Raw genomic sequence first — 19745 nt, forward strand, 5'->3', positions numbered from 1 at the left:
TTTTATAAAATTTAATCTAAGTTCTTGAACAATTCTTCTATAGTTTTTTGTTTTACTTCCCATTAAATTTAATTAAAAAAATTATGAAAGTCAATTTATTTTCATCAACTGAATTACAATGTGTGACTTAAATTACTTAACGTATTTTCTTCATTGAATTGTCACTCACGAAACCACTAAGAAATATCTATTTATTATAAAATTCATTGTGGTTAAATGATGAGTCAAGTAAACTGGCTGAAGTTAACTATCGCTTTACTTCCTACACTCAATTGCAAAGGCGCTGATTCAACTTTACTCGTCAAGAGTTAAGACTCAAGTTTTTATATCTTTCATACTTCACCCAACAGACATATCGAACTTCAAAGATACTCGGCGTATAGTCTCTCTCGTTTCTTACTCTGTTTCTCTGGATTGTCTCTGAGTTGTATCATTTGAAAGATATGTTTTTTGTTTGTATATAATGTGCCTACATACTAAACTTTGCGAATGTACACTCTCATATAGGTATGTAGATTCTAACTTACATGACGTCACGACCACTTGTCGAGTTGTATCTACAAGTTTGCAAAAATCTTCCAACTTCTACCAGTCATAGCTTAGCTTTTTACTTAACGAGAGTGCTTGTGCGGAGACCCAATAAGATTTCTTTGTTTATTTTTATTTTTATTTAAATTTGAAAAAAAAAAAACAAATTCCTTCTATAATTTGATTATAAATTTATTCATACCTAATATTTAGGCCATTTTCGATAGTAAAATTTTTAAAGGTAATCTGTCCTTGAAGAACTTTGTAATTACGCTCTGTAAACCGGCTGTAAAAATTCACATGGAAACAGCTGTGATGTTTAGAAATATTTCGTTTTTGTGCTTTTTTATGGAAGTGGAAACCGAATCAGGTGCATCCTTATAGGGAATTTCACAGAGTGTGTTAACTTTAAATTATATGTATAAATGTGTACCCGTGAAATGAAATCGTATTTAAGTTCAAATAATCCCCTAATGAGTCACCCCAACCCAATAAACACCGCACCGGAGAAAGAGCTCTTTCTTTTTCTTTCCTTTTTTTATTTATTTATTTAAATTCCAATTTGTTGAAAACGGTTGAAGTGCGTGTTTGTTGGCTTTAGTGCCATCTGACATTAATGGTCTCTGTTTTAAGCGACTAAAGTGGACTTCTGCTCTTAATACGTTTGAAATAAGTATTAGGTACTCAGATATGTCTGTCATAAAGTAGAATAGTGTATGGATATGTGTTTATGTTATTTGGATTCAAGACGTGCCTCCGTGCTTACCTCCTTTGATTCGTAGGTACATTAAACTACACAGGACGGTTAATTTATTAATAAGAAATCATCTGGAATGAAATGTGAATCATTCACAAAAATAATCGTATAGCTACGTATATTTGTTTTGTAGCTATATTGATAATGTTAGGGTATCTTAAGTTTGTTTTATTAATATAGAAAGTTTGAATTTTTAATTTTATAATTTTAAAATGTCAACCTTTGTTTTTATGGTCAGTTTAGTGGAGCGTAATTTTTTGTACTGATTTGTTAAACATCAGTTTGTACTTATTCTTTAGATAAAGCTAAGATTTGTTCTTTTATCTCTTTCAATGTAAGCATTTGATTGATAAATAATTACAAAATTAAAAATAAACACGGAAAATATTAACATATACATATTATGTGTATGTAAATAAAAAAATATTGTTCTACTACATTTTTACAATTCAGTTCAAATCCGAAATTAGGTAGAAGTCAGGTTTGGCCAAAGGCAATCTGCCAAATCAGTTTTTGAGTCTTATTTCGTTTTTGTTTAAATATGAACAAAAGCCTTAAATAGTAATATTAGTTTGGAGAGAAACCAAAACTCCCATTTGGAGTGTCCACTATCAAGGTGTTAGTTGGTAAATGATAAATTTCAGGCTCAGATGCTGTCAAAACAAATCAAAAACGATCGATTTATCTTCAATAACGAAGCTAATTTTACGATAAGGATCTTTGAGATTTTATAAAAACAAGCAACAAAAAACAAATTTGAGCTTTATATTTACTAATACTAATTGAAGCTTAATATGCTATTTAGATTCTTGTAATTTCCAATGTATGATCTTATTAAAAAGTATAATCATCAATATTAAGAAATATTGTTTATTATTTTGTACACGTATTTTTGTGTGGCTTTTAATATATTTTCTTAAATTGATTTTCACCATCAGTTTTTGAAAACGAAATTGATTTATTATTGAAAAATAGAATTAGCCAAGAAAATTGTTTTGTGAAAGTAATTTCAAGAATAGACAGGACCTATAGTTTCTATCCGAATCCGAACGGCTAAAGTAAGAAGCACTTTTATTACAATGACAATAAATATTCTTAGATTATTTATTAGTATCTTGCATGATAATCTTACGCACATGCCATCACGCTGGGAATATTACTGTTTAAAATATTGTTTTTGCAGTTTTATTGATAAAAAAATGTTTCATTTGATTTTTGTCATAATTTTTGAATTAAGAGTTCATTAAAGGAAGGGTCACAATTCATGCTATTGAAAGTTTATACATCGCGAGTTCAATTTCTTTCCGCAGAAATGCACTAATATATGGCAGTCTTTCTGTTAACTTTTATAACGCTTTTGAGTACTTCCCAATGTTTAGCAGTCCTAAGGATTATACAAACCTCTAAAACTTCACTTACCTTTAATTAATAAAACTAAAAAAACGCATTTTTCGAAGATTTTTTCAAAAACACCGCAGTTTAGTTTAAATCATCAAGTGGTACAGAAGTGTAAGATATGTTTACTTTTTGTTTCAAAAACAATTTTATATTTTTCTTCTGAAAAACATTTTTACCTCCTTTCACCAAAGCTACACCTACATACTTATTCATAAAATAGAATTTACCTGATTTTTCTATGTTTTGTACTCACTCCAAATTCATTGGGGTTTTGTGAAGTTTACCTTGCAACCATTACATGTCTAACCTTCAGTAGTTCTCTAGCTTTTATCGTTTTACCTGTTTTCCTGTCTGATAACTTAATAAACCATTTGATATTATTTTAAAATCATAAGCATCAACACCTTCGTATAGGGTATCATAAAATTCAATCCGCATCTATTACAGTCTCAAATATTTTCTTCTTATTATTGAATTCTTTTATTCTATCTCTGCGTTAACCACATTATAAGCTTTATCATTTCACACATCTCTTCAAACTGAAATTTCAAAGGCTTGTTGAAGCTAACAGCGTTAAACAAGTTCGCATGGATAGCTATTGATTTTATTCTTTTTCTTACGCGGACTACCTACTCGTATACCTTATTATTCATATACAAAAATTAAAATAGAAATCAAAAAGTAGGTAAAGTAAAATTTGTCATACAACAACCTAGTTTACACAATATACAATATTATATATTATTTATATTTGTCAATGCCTTATTAACATAACTAATTAATCTCTAAACAACTATCATTTGTCAGTTAAATTAGAAAATGACAATACGAGTAATAAAACTGAACTTAAATATTCTTTGCAGAAAAAAATCATCATTAAGTCTCGGCCTCGGGACCCCGCACTCTAAATATCGGTTACCCACTGGAGCTCATAGAGAAGTCGCCTTAGGCCTATCAACCTTGCAAAAATACCACCTCACTCTTGTGCTGAGCTAAGGCTGACTGAATATATAAATAGTCTTTATATGGTATTCAACATCTCAAATCTCGATCTGAGTCATCGTCATACTGCTTGTTGATCTGAAGGCGGTAAATAAAATATTAAAAAAAAAAAAAAAAAAAGTTCGGCTTGTGCAACCCACGCTTAAGAAAAAAAGTAAAGGAAATTCAAGAAACATCTTAAACCCCAGACGGAAAGAAAATTTCAAATTTATCGATGGCGTCACAAGGTACAACTTCCACCTCAAGGTTGGCTCAAATACAGGTAATATTGTGTATTTTTGATTGATTTGTCACTTTGTTCTTGAGTTAAGTTATTAACATAATAAAATATATGTTTTACTATAAACATGGATAGCTGTAGAGGAGAAATGTTTGCATTTTCAAACATGAATTTAATAGCTTCTTTGTTTTTCAAAGTAGGTTATTCAAATTACCAATTACAATCAAATACTTTAATACTTTAAGTTTTGAGTTTTAATAGATAAACTGGGGAATATATTTTAGCTATAGGGACAATTAAGTTATGTGAAGAAGCCGTGTGAGTAGCTTAGGAACAACTTAGAACAGTGCTGTGGTGTAGAGTTTATGAAATTCCAGTTTTATTTATTTCTCGTCGATCTCTGGAAATAACATTACAGGGTGTAAAGTCTTAAGTCAAAAAGCTTCTAAAATTCAGTTTAAATAAATAAATAAATATCAACTAATTGAATATAACAAGTTAGCAAAGACCGGTCTCATTAAAACAAAAACTTGATTGTGCACCATAGGGCTGGTATTAAACACTTTTCACGGGTGTCAACAAATCCATTGATTCATCTTAAACATACTCGTTTTTAATGTCAAATTTGTCATTTGACCTTTTGCAAAGAAGATGGGTCTGTAATTTTTTAGAAATCTATGGAGACTTATTAAAAAGTTTTAGTTCTTTTTTGTTAAGATTTGACAAAACCCCGAACATCAGAGAACAAAATATTTTTTGAAATAAATGCGGATCTAAAATACACTTTTAAAAACTTAAAATACATTAACCAAATGTATATTTCGAAGCATACCCTTAATGTCTTAATTGATGTGATATAAGCTGTGCCGCTCAATTTTGAGCTTAATATCAAAAATTAAGGCAGTGAGAAAAATCAAGTATCAAAAGTTAACAAACAACATTCTAAAGGTATGTTTAAAACGTTAAGTTCAAAAATGACCCTCCAAAATTGAAAATAATTTATTTTCAAAAAAAAAAAAACTAAATGCTAAAGTGCAAGCAAACACTGAGAAACATTAAACTTACGTACACAACCGTTAAATATGACAATACCAAATTGTCACGTTTATTTTTGACAAAAGAAAAAATGTATATGAAAGTTTAAAATCGAACCAGTGCAGAATTTTTGATAATTGAGAATGTTCCAAACTCTTGTGAATAACAAAGAATTTTAAAATTATTATAATATTTATTTAATAAAAATTTAAGTTTTTATCATTACAAATATTCAATATTTACCAAGATTAATAAAAACAAAGGTGGGTTAGGACTGTCATGCCACAGGTCGTGGGTTCAACCCCACACTGTGTTACCTTAAAATATTAACCGGGTATTGCCTCTTGCTAAGAATTGACAAGTATTTCAAGAGTTATTCTGATAAAAGTGCTTTTTTAAACTATCTATTTGGATTCGGCCCCTTCTATCCCTGAAATGACTGGCACACAGGAATGGTTGAGAGTTATTAGCAATAGCAACTAGGCCCTGGTGTTTTACGGACTGTTACGCAACCTATTGAATTTTTACTACGACCACTTACATAGCTTATAACTTTAAAGAAATAAAGTGATGAAACTGTACTGAACACACACACTAAGCATTATGCGTGTCTTGGCAAATCCAAAAACACGTTATTTTATTATAAACATTCAACTTCTAATAAATTTATGTATGATTTATTATTTCCTTATGACAGCCAATCTCGATAACTAATAAATTTAACAGAAGATACAAAATAAAATTGTCATACTTTTCCTATGACAACAGAGCCAAAGCAATGATTTATTATACTCGGCCTACAATAACAAAATAAAATCATTAGTAAAATTGTTTTATAAGTTCTTTTTTTATTTTTCTGCAATTTACACTTATAAATGGACTAGATAGCATTCCTTCAAACATACTCGTATCTACACCTTTTTTTATTTTAATATTTAATACCTGCAAGAAACTTTTACCCCATGGTTAAAACAAGGGGACCATGTTACTAGTACGCATGTACATATGAAATATTGTTTACTTGGTAATGTTTATCATTTTATGAAGAAAAAACCCTCATCGTAGACCATTCTTGTCTTTTCTTTGGTGTAAACCCTTCTTCAAATTGTGTGACCATACTTACTGTTATTTAAACTAGATTTTGAGTATTAGATTGTTATTTAAAAAAAAAAAGTGAGTATACGCCATAGGCATTGCATTTAAGAAACTATAACTAGGAATAGATGCATGCGTAATGTAATAACATTCAGGCTTAGTTGAATACAAATTGCTTTTACATTTCGGCCATCAACAAAATTTGGAACATTGGCACTGTTCCTTAAGAATGGGCTATCAAAATAAAAGCCAATGTTCTCTAGAAAATTGAAAAAAAATCATAAAATATCCTAACCGACTTAGTATTTTAGTTTAAAATGTTTCTTCAAAGCTTGAACTTACTCATGCTTGCATTAACTTACTTGAGTCTTTTGGAAAGTATTTTGTAAAGAAGTGACACCTTAGAATAATTTCAATCGCTTGAACAAAGTTGAATTTTTCCTTTTCTCACACTTTGCAGTACAGTCCGTTGAGAGCTAGGGCCTAGTGACTTACAACTCTCAACCATTTCTGAGTGCGAGTACTGTTTTCAGGGATGAATAGAACCTACAATATCTAAAGGAAGCACTTTTTATGACAAGAATTACTCTTGGAGAATTCGTCCATTCCTCGCAAGAGGCAGTACCCATTAAAAAAAACTTTAGATGGCACAGCCAGGGATTAAACACAAGACCTCTGGCTTGATAGTCGGATTATACTAAAGTGAAATAGCCATTTGTTATTCAACCCGTAGCAATTGAACCTTAAATCTCGTCCTTATACTCTCGAAGAATATTTCAGTGGGACTATATTGTATTTGTATAATTATATTCGTTATATAGGTGACTCCATCTTTGAAAAACTCCTGCAATTTGTAATGCGCACAGTGTGTATTTGGTATAAAAAAGGTAACAAAAAAAATGCTTTCAATATATTAGGAAGGAATCAAAGATTGCTACGTTTCGAAGTTCTTAATAAATTTCAGGACCCATAATTTTTAAGTGCAATAGAGATAGCCTTTTATTAATATTGATCATTCTATAAATCAGGAATGCTTTAATTCAAATAACTACCAATTCAACAACAGTCCACACATATATTGGTCACACTTAAGACCCTTAATTACCATGGAGTTTGTGTTTTCATGCATATGGCATGGAATCGAAATCGAAATAAATTAAACGGTCGTGTCGGTCGGCTAGTATTTTGGGCGCACACCTTTGACATTAGGGTAGTATATCTTTTGTCTTCAATCGTTAAGTTTAATATTGTTTAAGGTGTGTTTTTTACCACATTTTAACTTATTTTACGTCATTAGCCAATGCTAGCTAGATATAAACATAGTTTTGTTTATTTAGTCGTTTTGTATTTCTTCAATTGAAACATCATGAATATTCCCGAATTCAGTGCCTTAGCACGATTCTCATCGGATAGTGCACTTAACAACAATTACCATCAGATTGTTCCCACCAAATTGAATGAGTCATGGGCTGGCAGAAGACTATTGGAAGCACTTAATCAATTACCACCTTCTAAGTTTGGTTCTTCTACAGATGTAAGTTTTTGTTATTGTTATGAGTATTTATGTTAATGTTTTCTTTTCGTTTTGGTGAGACGAAATGACTGTGCTAAAACCAATTAATTGTTAATATAAAATAATAAAAAATTCGTTACGTGACTCTTTATATACCTACATACATATATGTATATACTTTCTTACATATCTACACACAAAGTGTATTTTATTGTGATGGAATAATATTCAACCTACGTCTTTTTTCTGTTGAAGTGCGCCATACAAGTTGTTTCAATTGTTTTATAAACAATGCTATTTATGGATTTTATAAATTTCAAAAGTGAAAAGTCAATTTATTTTCATAACTAAGGGGAAAAAAGATGTTATATAGGATTATTTACTAGGCAAAATAAATAAACAAATCAAATTTCCAATCCTATTTTCTTGGAACATTTTGTTAGAAGTTTGTAACAAAAGTGATTAGGTACACTATATTTGTTTGGTCTAAATTCGTTAAAAAACAAAATATTTCAAAACTGACTTTCAAAAAAAGAGTTATGTTTTATAATTTTTTCTATTAACTCTAACAAAAACACATCAAGTGATTCTGACTGAAAAACAACACGTTTAATAAAAAATGGCTTTGAAAAGTTTTAGTCAGAAATACTAATACAGTAATTTTATTAAAAAAACATGGGTTAACCTCTGAATCTAACAGAAGAAGCTCAATTTCTATACAAACCAAACCTTTATTTTAGCATTACAAAATGGGCAGTTTCAGGCAACAGAAAGGACTTCTTTTGGAGTCAACTTCATTCTTTCAACGTACATTTTGAACAAGTTTTTCAAATGTCATGAATTTCAAATTCAGAACTTCACTGCGCAAACCTCTACTTTAAGTTCATAGTACAATCAAACAAATTATTGTCTACAAAAACTCCTCAAGCAAGTTACAAGTCCACCACGATTTGTATTTTGTATTGCAAAGAAATATTAGCTATTTCTTTTCCAAATTGACAAGGAACCCCTTTACAGAACGCATTACATGAAGTTGTGCAAAAATAAATAAATCATATAGTAATAAAGTTCAGCTTTCAGTTGAATGAAAAAACATGATCAACTGTCATTTTGATAGAAGTAGACTTGACTAATAGTTAGAGAGATTTTTTTCTTGCCTAACTTTCCAGGAAACTTTCCAATAAAGTTGCCTTAATTAGAAGTATATTTTTTGGCAGCTGGCTAATCAGATTCTAGAAACATGCCTAACTTTCAAGTCCCTTATGTCGTCTGAACCTGCCCAATGTGTCTTAAAAGTCGCAGGTACTTACATGTGAGCATTAAATACAACTTCTATAATATATCGTCAAAAAAGTTATTTTTGAAGCCTTTGACAAATTAGTATCATAATGTATGTGATTTCTGAAACAATATTTTGAATGCCAAAATATAGGTCTATACCACTTTCTTCAATTTAAATAATTTAAATAAAATTAAACTTAAGGCTAATCCATCGGGGGTGAAAAAAAATAATTAAAAATTCTAAAATTTAGATTTCCGTAGGCCAAGAAGATAAGCACTCAGAATTCTGAATATTTTTCAATAAAAATGTATATTTACATTTTTGTCGGTTAATTGAATTCAGGACATTGTCATTCCTAAGATATTAAATTAAAATATCAAAACTAAAACAGTAATAATGATGTTAAAAAATAACAATTTTCTTTGCGTTCCAGATACGATTTCAACAGAAACAGCTACAAGTCCGAGAACAACGAAAAATGGAGATGACCGCTCCAAAGTCTGATATGATGGAGAACGCCCCAATTAATGTTAAATCAAATAAATCTACGAATCTCAATTCATCGATTGGTAATGGAAAGGTACGTCAAATGTTCAATGAACGTCGAAGAGGTGCCGGAATCGATCGGAGCAATCCACTCAAACCCATCACTTCAAGATCCTCATCATCATCTAGCACCATCACAACTACTCCAATTTCATCCAAAACAAATACTGTTCGCAAATTGGACCGAACAACGACAAACAAACTTGCTGTCTTAAAAATATCTAACGGAAACGATTCTGTCGATTACATTAGTAACGAAAAAGCCCTAGAGACGTATCGTGTCATTGAAGATGATCTGGATAATGAAACTTTTCCTGGTAAGTCATGTCAAATTTTTAACAAAACCCTTAAAAGTGGTATCTAATGAATTCGTCATTTCAGAGCAACAGTTGGATAATTTTGATAACCTATTACCTGCAAAGCTTGAGGCTCTGATGCTTGATAACTTTGGAGAAGATACCAATAACAACAACATGTCAGAAAATAAAACCAGCATAAAATTGAACCCGGTTTTGACAAAAAAATCCCCACCAATTACTTCGAAAACACCCGTAAAGACAAGTCGATCGAGTTTAAGTCTAACAAGCAAGAGTAATTCGACTTTGAACTCATCTCAAAAACTAGCTCCCTCAGAACCTAAGGTAGCATTTGAAATTCTGTTTTTTTTTTTGACTATTTTTTTTCAAATTTTGTGTTTAGAATCCAACAATTGTCAAAAGCTCTTCGAAAATGGCAAAGCCGATGGCTAGTCCCAAGGTTGTAAGTTTTCTTAAATATTGTATTAATTTTTTGCTTTTAAAATTTGTATGGTATTTTGTTTGGTTTTGAAGATTTCTTTGCGATTGCCAAGAGCAAAAACACCACCTTTTCAACCTCCAGGCACTGCCCCTTGCAAATTATGCAACCGATTTTTTAACGAGGACCGTTTGTCGAAACACGAGGAGGTTTGCGAAAAAATGGCAATGAAGAAACGTAAAATCTTTGACGCATCTAAGCATCGAGTAAAGGGCACCGAAGCAGAAAAATACTTAAAGAAACCACTACGAGGTGCCAGGACAGTAGCTAAAAACCCATCAACAATATCGACAAACACAAACTCTACAACTGAAGCTTCTGCAAAAAAAAGCAATTGGCGCAAGAAACATGAGGAATTTATAGCTGCTATACGAGCAGCCAAGGAAGTTCAAGCATATTTGGCTAAAGGTGGCAAGCTCTCTGATTTGCCACCTCCTCCACCTTCAGAGAATCCCGACTACGTAACCTGTCCACATTGTTCGAGGAGATTCAATGAAGCAGCAGCAAATCGTCATATACCAAAATGTGCCAACATGTTGCACAACAAACCGAAACCCGCTGCTAAGCGGAGTTTAAAATAGCTCCTATTTTAGTTCAGTTTCCTAAATTTCCTTTCCAAGCAGTGGTTTTGTGTCACTATTTATGAAAGACCGATACAAAACTCCAATGTTTAAATCGTATTATATCTTAACATGGCAAATGAGTCGATCACTTGGGTAGTTGATACTAATTTTAAATTTTAAGTGAATAAATCTGGATGTAACAACAAAATGTTCTCGTAACCTTTCAAATGTGATAAAAATAAATAAAAACGCAATTGTATTTAATTTTACTTTAAACCATAAATTGTTAACACGAGTCCTTTTTTTTAAAATAAAATAACAATTATAATAATTTTATATAAAATAAAATAACAGTTTTTGTCTTTTAATGTTTAGAAAATGCTAAATTCATTAATAATTATTCGTCGACGAAAAAGGAACTCTTTTTTTCGTAAGATAATTATATGCGTTACAGGCAATCGACTGATCTACTTCCCACAAATCACAAAAAGAGTAAACAGATCGATTTCATAATAAATTAAAAGAAATAGTAGACTAATCTACATACAATACAAAAATAAGTCGGGTTTTCCTTCCTGACGCTTTAACTCCAGAACGAACCGATTTCCACGATTTTGCATTCGTTGGAAAGGTCTCTGGCTCCGCGAGGTTTATAGCAGACAAAATTCAGGAACAAAATTTAACAGAAAAGCGGTGAACTCCGTTTGGCTTTCCATGCAAGCCAGTAAGAAGTGTATTCACAGAACTTAAGAAAGACAAGAGAATATCATTGGCATTATGCAATCGCTTGTCATTCCAATATGATCCCACGAATTACAGTGATGATGGCAATTTAGATATTGATATTAAATATACCAATGACGACTGTATACCGATATTGCAAGGCATTAAAGTTCAAAAGAAAAACGGTATGATTGTGCTGTAGAAGTGGAAAAGCCAAACTGGATCCATTAGTTACGCAACCATTTTCTTCTTTCGCATGACCTCCTTTGAAGCTAAGATGAAATGAATGCTTGCTGAAGGCATCACTTTTGTGGAATAACGTAATAACATTGTCGCTAGCCACTAATATGAGAGTTCAACTTCAAAATGATCAAAGTTCTGCACAATTTTCCAAACAATTGTTAGCTGTTGGAAATGGAAAAGTGCCAGTTGATGCGAAAACTTGATTGATTACTCTTACCAACGACTTTTACCGATTTGTAGACTCTCAATTAGCTCTTATTGAAAATGTTTTCCCAAAAATTAGTGAGAATTATCAGAATTATGATTGATTAAGTCAACGAACAATTCTCGCCGCAAAGAATAATGATGTACACGCAATGAAATTTCACCATTCAATCATCAAAAGCGCTGGCGATTTGATGACATTACAAAATCGGTTGATTCCATGACAAATCCCGATGATGTAGTAAATTATCCAACGGAGTTTTTGAACTCTCTAGAGTTACCAGGATTTCCACCACATAACTTGCAACTCAAATTTGGTTCAGTTATTATGATATTGAATCCACCGCGCCTTCGCAACGGTACTCGACTTGCGGTGAAAAATTTGAATTATGCCGAATTTGATTGAGGTAACCAAATTAACGGAGCGTACGCAGATGAAAATGTATGTATGTATTTCTCGAATACCAATGATTCCGACTGATCATCCGTTTGACTTCAAACGATTGCAATTTCCGGTTCACCTTGCGTTCGAAATGACAATTAAAAAGTCCCAAGGCCAATCGCTTAGTGTTTGCGGGATAAATTTAGAAAATCATCGTTTTTCACATGGCTAGCTATACGTTGCGTGCTCACTAGTTGGGAAAATCCGCTTTGTTTGTGTTTACCTCAGACCAAAAAACAAAAAATGTAGCTTATCAAAGAGACCTTCAATGAAACGGATAATTTGCGGACAAGTATAACGCTTCGATTCAGTATTTACTTTCGATTCACTTTCATTTTTTACTTAAAGAAGTTCAACTAAATTACACTTCATTTTTGTAATCGAAATGAATTCATTACTGTTCTGAAATGAAATAACAATTATTTTTCTTCATCTTTTAATCCCCAAACGAAATTTAAACAAAAAAAACTAAGCCTCTGGTGGCGAAATGGAGTTTGCTGGGTTTGCTAGTTTTATATATATGTACTTTACTATGACTCAATTCAGAACTTTTGCGATTAAGTTTCGGACCTTAATGTAATGTGAAATAGTAGACTTTTCATGGAAAAGTATCAAATAAACTATCTTTTTATTCTTAATGGCTGTAGTAAAAATGATTCACTAAGACAATTTACATTCATTGGAGGATCAGGAAAATCAGTAAATGATTTCTGCGCGATTTCAAGTGAATGGATAAAAATAACATCGTCTTTCGAAGTAGGAGTAAAAATATTCTTTGACCATATGCCTCTTTTAGTACAACTCAGCCTCAACAACCCCTCATATCACTACGAAATAGCGCTACCCCAAAACTCTCTGAACTCTGGAAAGATAGTCCAAAAGAAATTTACGCAGCAAAGTTACTGAACCAGATCAATATAACCTTTTTAACTACATTGGAACTTCGAAACGAGGAAAAAATACGTTTTTTAAACAAATCTATAAAGGAAGTCGTACACATAATCAAAAATGGTTCGATAAAGAATGCTTCACCGCAGGAAAGCTATCATTTAATGTGCTTAGAAAATTAAGGAACACCATTGATCATAACGAAACCCTAAGAGGAAAATATATCACCGCAAATAAAACCTATAAAGAATTATGCCTTTAAAAGCGCAAACATTACTATACAATGCAATAGTTATAGAGCTCTCCTGTACAAGAGATACGAAAGGTTTTTGGACAAAAATAAAGTCACTAAAAGGCCTAGACTTCGTTTGTGGGATACACTTAACGGCAGGAAAAATGGCCGAACACTTCAAAATATTGCTGAATCCATGCTACTTTAAAGAGCACAACTTTCACTACGCAGAAAAACTTGTTGATGATGATCTACTTTATAAGGAAATAACTCTAAATAAGCTACAATTGAGCATGTATAGTTCTAAGAACAGAAAAGCACAAGGTCCTGATCGAATCCCTTACGAATTTTACAAAAATGCTTTCATCGAGTTCCTAATGAACATGCTTGACGCCTTCAATTTCATCTTCAGAACCGGTATAGTGCCTCAGGAATTTAAAGATGCTGTAGTGTACCCGACCTATAAAAAAGGTGATGTTAATTTGGCATGTAACTACAGGGGTATATCGTTCATGAACTCAACAGCAAAAATTTCCTCTGCAATTCTACTTAATCGAATAAACGAATGGATAGAAAGAAACGAAGTATTGAGTGAGTATCAAGCAGGTTTTCACTGTGACGAGCATTGCCCAACATTTTCTGAAAAAAAGTAAAAAATTATACCTATGTACATGTTTTTTGTCGACTTTAAAGCAGCTTTTGACTCTATTGATCGCAATGCATTATTCTTCAAACTGTCACAGAAAGGATTGTCTACGAAGCTGTTAAAAGTCCTCAGAAATATGTACCAAAATACTCGACAATCGGTGTGGGATGGCAAAAGTATGTCAGAATAGTTTAACACAACATCAGGAGTGAAGCAAGGCTGTCTTCTGAGTGCAATATTGTTTTCACTCTTCATTGACGATATTTCTTCTCATCTACCTGCTGGAGTATGCGTAGCAGAGTCTTCACATTAAATTTAGAAAAATCAGAAGTTATGATCATTCGCAAACAGGCAAACAAAATTGGGAAACGGCGAACGGTTTCTAGATGGTGAATCAATTGAAACAGACACACAATACAAATACCTTGGTGTTATACTGCAATCAAACGTAAAGTTTTCTCTCCACCTTAAAAAAAACTGATTTCCGCTAAAAAAACCTATAAATTCCTCCTGGAAATATATAATCGGGAGCAATGAAATTAAGACCTCCGCGAAATACAAGGCCTTTGAATCAATTATGCGCTCTGTCATGTGCTATAGTTTCCAAACTTGGGGTTACCGTTCATATGAAGAAGTTAAAAAACTGCTACGATATTTAAAAAAAAACTCTTCTGACTGCCGATGAATACGGCAAATTACGTTCTTACTCTAGAAACAGGCTTACCTTCATTATACCACCATACTCTTAAGCTAAATTTTGATTATATCCTAAAAACTCTTGGATCACCAATGCAATGAAAATCTGTATAAGTTACTCGAGCTTCACGACACTCATCAGTACAACGAATGCATTCAACAAGCTACTAACTCTATCAACAGACCGATCTACCCAGAGCTCAGCTTTAGCTTAAACTGCAACAACTATTTTAACGATTCTAACAACATCCAATAGATTTATTTAATTTGCAGAGCTAGATGTCATATGCTTAATTTAAATGCTTCAATATACATAAATAAAGAAACAAATCTATGCACGATATGCAATATGAGAGCAAAAGAAGACACTTTTCACCTTTTAGCAATATGCCCTATCAACAGAGACTTAAGATTCAATTACTTGGGTGAGTTGACTTTGACGATGGAACAAACTAAAACCATATTGAATGGTTCTAATTGGGTAGCCCTCAACAGTCATCTAAAAGATGCACTCAAATATAGACACTACTTAAATACTGAATTTACATAGAAGTTACATCATGTTCTTGCGACAGGTACTTTTCATCACGATTTTAAATTTCTGTTCATTTTCTTCTTGTAAAAGTTCCAAAATGTAAATTTGTTTTGTTTTTTCTCTTTTTTGTTTAATTACAAAATTCTGAATTAGAAGTTTGAATTTTCATTTAAATTACTTTAAATTTATTGTTTTACAATACATACAAAATGTTTAACGAATCAATCGGGCAGACGGCAACGCAACACCCATAACTTTTTATTTATTAAAATTGAATTTTAAATTTTGTAAACTTTATTATTGAAAAATAAAAATCTAATCTCTCTATCTAATTAAACTTGTGTTGCTGTATTAAAATATCAAGCAAGGGAAATGTCAGAATTCTACAAGTAAAGCTATAAGATTATACAACCAGTACCAACACCATGTAATAAATACTTGACTCATGCTGGAACCTGAAAACTTTTAGATCAAGATGATAGAAAGAATCTCTTATCTGAAAATGTTAATTTTTAATCAATACTTTATTTGATACAAAAAACTTAATCGGATATATCTTCCATTTTATTGGGAGGATCTATTATAGTTTTGACAGCTTCAGCAGCTCCATGCATTTCCAAACCTTCCAAAATGTACGCCAAATTATCAAGACTAGCATCATCGTCGTCTTCAAACCAAATTGTAAGCATTGCCTTGCAAGCATCACTTGGGTTCGGGTTCTCTGTTTCGAAGTAAAGCATCTCATCCGCAGTGTAACCTAATTTTTTACCAAGTTTTTTCCAATCAGTTCCAATTTTTGGCGCCAGTTCTTCGATATTTTCCTTACTGGCTGTAATTGTCTTGTGCGTGTTTTTATCATCTTGTACCATCAAAGGTTCGGTCTTAAGAAGTTCCGCTTCTTCCGGCGTTTCGAAGGCAACCTGTTCTTGCTCCGGAACTTCTACAGTACTCTCAACTGTATTTTCTGGCTGGCCACCAACTTTATTGATTTCGTGCTTTTCTTTTTGAATCTTTTTACGAACGCTCTCGAGATAATCGGCAATTTTGTATGAGGGCGCATTGACAGAGGTAAAGAAATGCGGCGATTGTCTCGCTAACAAACGAAGAGCTCTCCACTCAAACGACGGATCATTCTTTTCTCTGGGATTTTCAATATATGTATCCACCGGTGGAAGGAAGTTGCGGTCTTCACTCTTACAAGCCTGCAAATTATCTGGCGATACATTCCACAGTCTGGTCAATACGTCACTATTTGTAGAAACAAACAATATTTTATTACCAAGCAAATGAAAATTTTATTTTAAAAATTATCTTACTTTCCCAGGAAAAACTTTCCTTGACGATTGGCTTCTTTTATGCTGTCACCAAGAGTTTTTCGCTGTCGTTTGGATGGAGGTTTATACACTTCTTCATTCAAATCAGGCTTTTTGAATTCCTTGCATCCATCATTCTTCCAGTTATTCCACATTTCCTCACGCTGCAGCATGTGTTCAACGGTTTTGGCAAACTTTTTGCCATTCGGTGGAGTTTCCCCAATAAGTTTATAAACTTTAGTTTCAGTTTCTTTGATAAACTCCGACTGTGATGATGTCAAGGTATAGGAATCTCTAATGGACCAAAAAAGTGTAGAGTTACATAATATTTTGCTCCAAATATTTCAAAGTCAAAGCCTGCAGGACGAACTTACGTTTTAAATTTTACGGTCAACTGAAGATACTGGAAAAGTATAAGAAACTGCACCAAAACTGATCTCCTGAAATTCGAGTCCGACAATTGCAGGGCCAATAGCTTTGGGTTAGTTAGAAACTTTGCAAAGAAATTCTCAGCCTTTCTGACTGTTTCGTCAACTTCCATTTTAATATCCTGTGAAATCATGTCTTTGTTTTCTTCTTTAGATGAAGGACTCGTTCGTGGTTCTTCCAATTTAAAACTAGAAAACGCTGCTAGCACATTTGTTGCATGCTGAAAAGACCAAATCAAATAATATTCATTGTTTGTGTATCAAATCAAAACACTTACTGTCTGAAACATCTTCCATTGTACTTTACTATAACATTGATTGGGATTTCGGAAAAAGTCCTGCAGTGACCAGAACTTGCAATACAAATTGTAGTCAATTTTTACGGGTACATCTTCGACAGTGTCCTCCAAGGCATCATCGAGGTCTTTGCCATCCACGCCGAATTCAGTAACATTGTCCAAATTGAATTCGGATATAATGTTTAAACCGGATCGCTCGGAAAACGGAAAGAACTTGGCCAGAAAAAGAAGAATCCGTCCGCAGAAAACTGTATTTTGAGCACGAGAAAGCCGGCGCAAAAGATCATTGCACATCCGAAGGATGTTGTTTTTGCAAGAAGTGAAGAATATATCCTCCTTCCAGACGTTTACTTTGTCCTCGACAAAATTGAATATTTTCTCACATTTGTCTAAGGTGACTGCATCAAAGATGTCTCCTAGCAGCACCACGGGAATTGTTACCGACACTATTTCTTCTCTGGCAGCATCGACTGATAGTGAAATAAGTTGACCAACTTTTTCGATGTCTTCACTTAACTCGAACAGCAGCAGTTCGCGGAAGTTCTGATCAAGTGGAGATTTTTTATCAGCATCGTTGTTGAATTTGTAGGAATCGAATGTTTGTCGAAGGATTTTTACATCTTTTGAATCAAAAGCTTCCATAAGAGAGACCTAAAGCAGTTCATTAGTAAATGTTGCACAATTTAGCATCATTATTCACCTTAAATTTGTCATAGAGTCCATTGAAATCTGTTGGTGTTCCTTTTAAAGGCTGCTCTGAACTTGATAGTTTCCGGCTCATTTTGAAGCTTAAATATTTGTCTATTATAAAATTAAATTCAAATAATCCTCTAACGCTTTTAAGTAAGTTTTTTTAGATATTATTTAAAATATGTTTGCAAATTCATTTTTCTAAGCAGAAAACATAGTTTATAACAAGACAAGAGTTTAGCATCAGCACATTAGTTTTGACGTTTCAGATTCAGGTTACTGAACTGGACTGATAGTTGATACCGACAAATTGGTCCGTTTGGTATTGTTGATCTCTAAGACATATCTCACAAGAGAGCATTCATTCTGTCTCCGAAGTTGTGACAATCTAAGATCAAATTTTGCATTAGGAACGATGAATGAAAATAATTTTTTCGTACTCGTATACGATTACTATCGATTATGTTTGTAGCGCTGACATACAATTACAATACTTCTTCGGGAAAATTAAGTGGAGGCCTATGCACGTCTCTTTAGTAGGTGAATTTTTGTACGTCAACTTTGTATTAAGTAACGTGTGTAACGTTAGAAGTTTTGAAGGCTCAACTTTCCAATACCGAAACAGGAATTACGACATGCGTTGTTTTTATTTGATACCTATTTGCTAATAAATATAGCAATTTTACAGCGAAGAAACATTTATTTCTATTTTAAATAAAATTTCAAAGTTCACATTTTTAAATACACAATACGCAAAAATGGTTGATTTTGACATTTCTTCTCTGTTTTTGGTTCATGCATTCCCCCATTACATACCTAGATGTTAGTCAGACGTACAATCAACTCAAAACAAATTTTTAAGGCTCAAAAACTGATATAAAAGTAGGGCTAAGTCCGAAAAACAAAATATGTTTGTATGAGTTAAAGGTGTTTTATCGCCTTAATTTTAAAACATGTTCAATTAAGACCTAGCTATAAAGAAAAATCAGAATTTCGTGATGCGCCAATCCAAAGTCACCCCATTTCGAACGAGCTAATATTTCCGTAGCCACTAGATTTCGCAACGAATAGTATAAATAAAACCCCTGTTTTTCTTTCTATTATGCTAATTGTGTGAGAAAAAATGAGAAAGCATTATATTTTGAAATAAATGACAAGAATCTCAAAATACAACAGAGTAAACAAATCAAAAACAACCGTTAGTGAAATCGTGTGTCTTGATCGGCTATATAATTTTATGATGTTCTTCTTCGTCTGATGAAGATGACCAATCTAATATTATTAGCTTTCCATAGAAAGTTATTGTAATGGGTCCGATTTGTCAAATTGAAAATTTTGACATTTCTCGACGTTTCAAGGTCCCTGAGTCCGTACGTCCGTACGTTCGCGACGTTTTTTCGTCCTCCATAGCTCAAGAACCAGAAGAGATATCAACTTCAAATAAATTTTGTTATACAGATAATAAGGCAGAAAGATGCAGAAAGGGCTCTCAAGAAAATTACGTGGGTGGTTTTTTACCATAGCAGTTTAAAAAAAGGTGAACATTTTGGTTAACCCTAAATATCTTACGAACTAAAAACGCTAGAGACTTAAATTAAGTTTTATATAATATATTGTAACTTGATACCAAACAGGTATATTTTTTGAAAAAATCAATATAACGGTTTTTTTA

General features: G+C 32.6%; 2 protein-coding genes across 8 annotated transcripts; one reads left to right on the forward strand and one right to left on the reverse strand.

Annotated features, from left to right (window-relative positions):
* Nucleotides 1-598: 598 nt before the first annotated feature.
* LOC129939848 (zinc finger C2HC domain-containing protein 1C) lies at nt 599-11087 on the forward strand. 7 transcript variants are annotated; one of them, XM_056048021.1, is made up of 7 exons: nt 599-769; nt 3547-3947; nt 7373-7569; nt 9264-9693; nt 9758-10017; nt 10076-10132; nt 10207-11087. In XM_056048021.1, exons 3-7 carry the CDS (start codon nt 7402-7404, stop codon nt 10750-10752), a joined length of 1461 nt encoding a protein of 486 aa, XP_055903996.1. In that variant the 5' UTR covers nt 599-769; nt 3547-3947; nt 7373-7401; the 3' UTR covers nt 10753-11087. The 7 variants fall into 7 exon arrangements, with proteins under 7 accessions (XP_055903996.1, XP_055903991.1, XP_055903997.1 ...); XM_056048016.1 differs by having other exon boundaries at nt 600-769; nt 10076-10135; XM_056048019.1 differs by lacking the exon at nt 599-769 and adding an exon at nt 796-898 and having other exon boundaries at nt 10076-10135.
* Nucleotides 11088-15848: 4761 nt separating this feature from the next.
* Nucleotides 15849-18326, reverse strand: LOC129941672 (THO complex subunit 1). The gene is made up of 5 exons (XM_056050365.1): nt 18084-18326; nt 17363-18034; nt 17031-17305; nt 16660-16950; nt 15849-16591 (listed from the first exon to the last, which is right to left on the reverse strand). Exons 1-5 carry the CDS (start codon nt 18162-18164, stop codon nt 15886-15888), a joined length of 2025 nt encoding a protein of 674 aa, XP_055906340.1. The 5' UTR covers nt 18165-18326; the 3' UTR covers nt 15849-15885.
* Nucleotides 18327-19745: the final 1419 nt, after the last annotated feature.

The sequence above is a fragment of the Eupeodes corollae genome, chromosome 1 (genome assembly GCF_945859685.1).
Source record: "Eupeodes corollae chromosome 1, idEupCoro1.1, whole genome shotgun sequence".
NCBI lineage: Eukaryota > Metazoa > Arthropoda > Insecta > Diptera > Syrphidae > Eupeodes > Eupeodes corollae.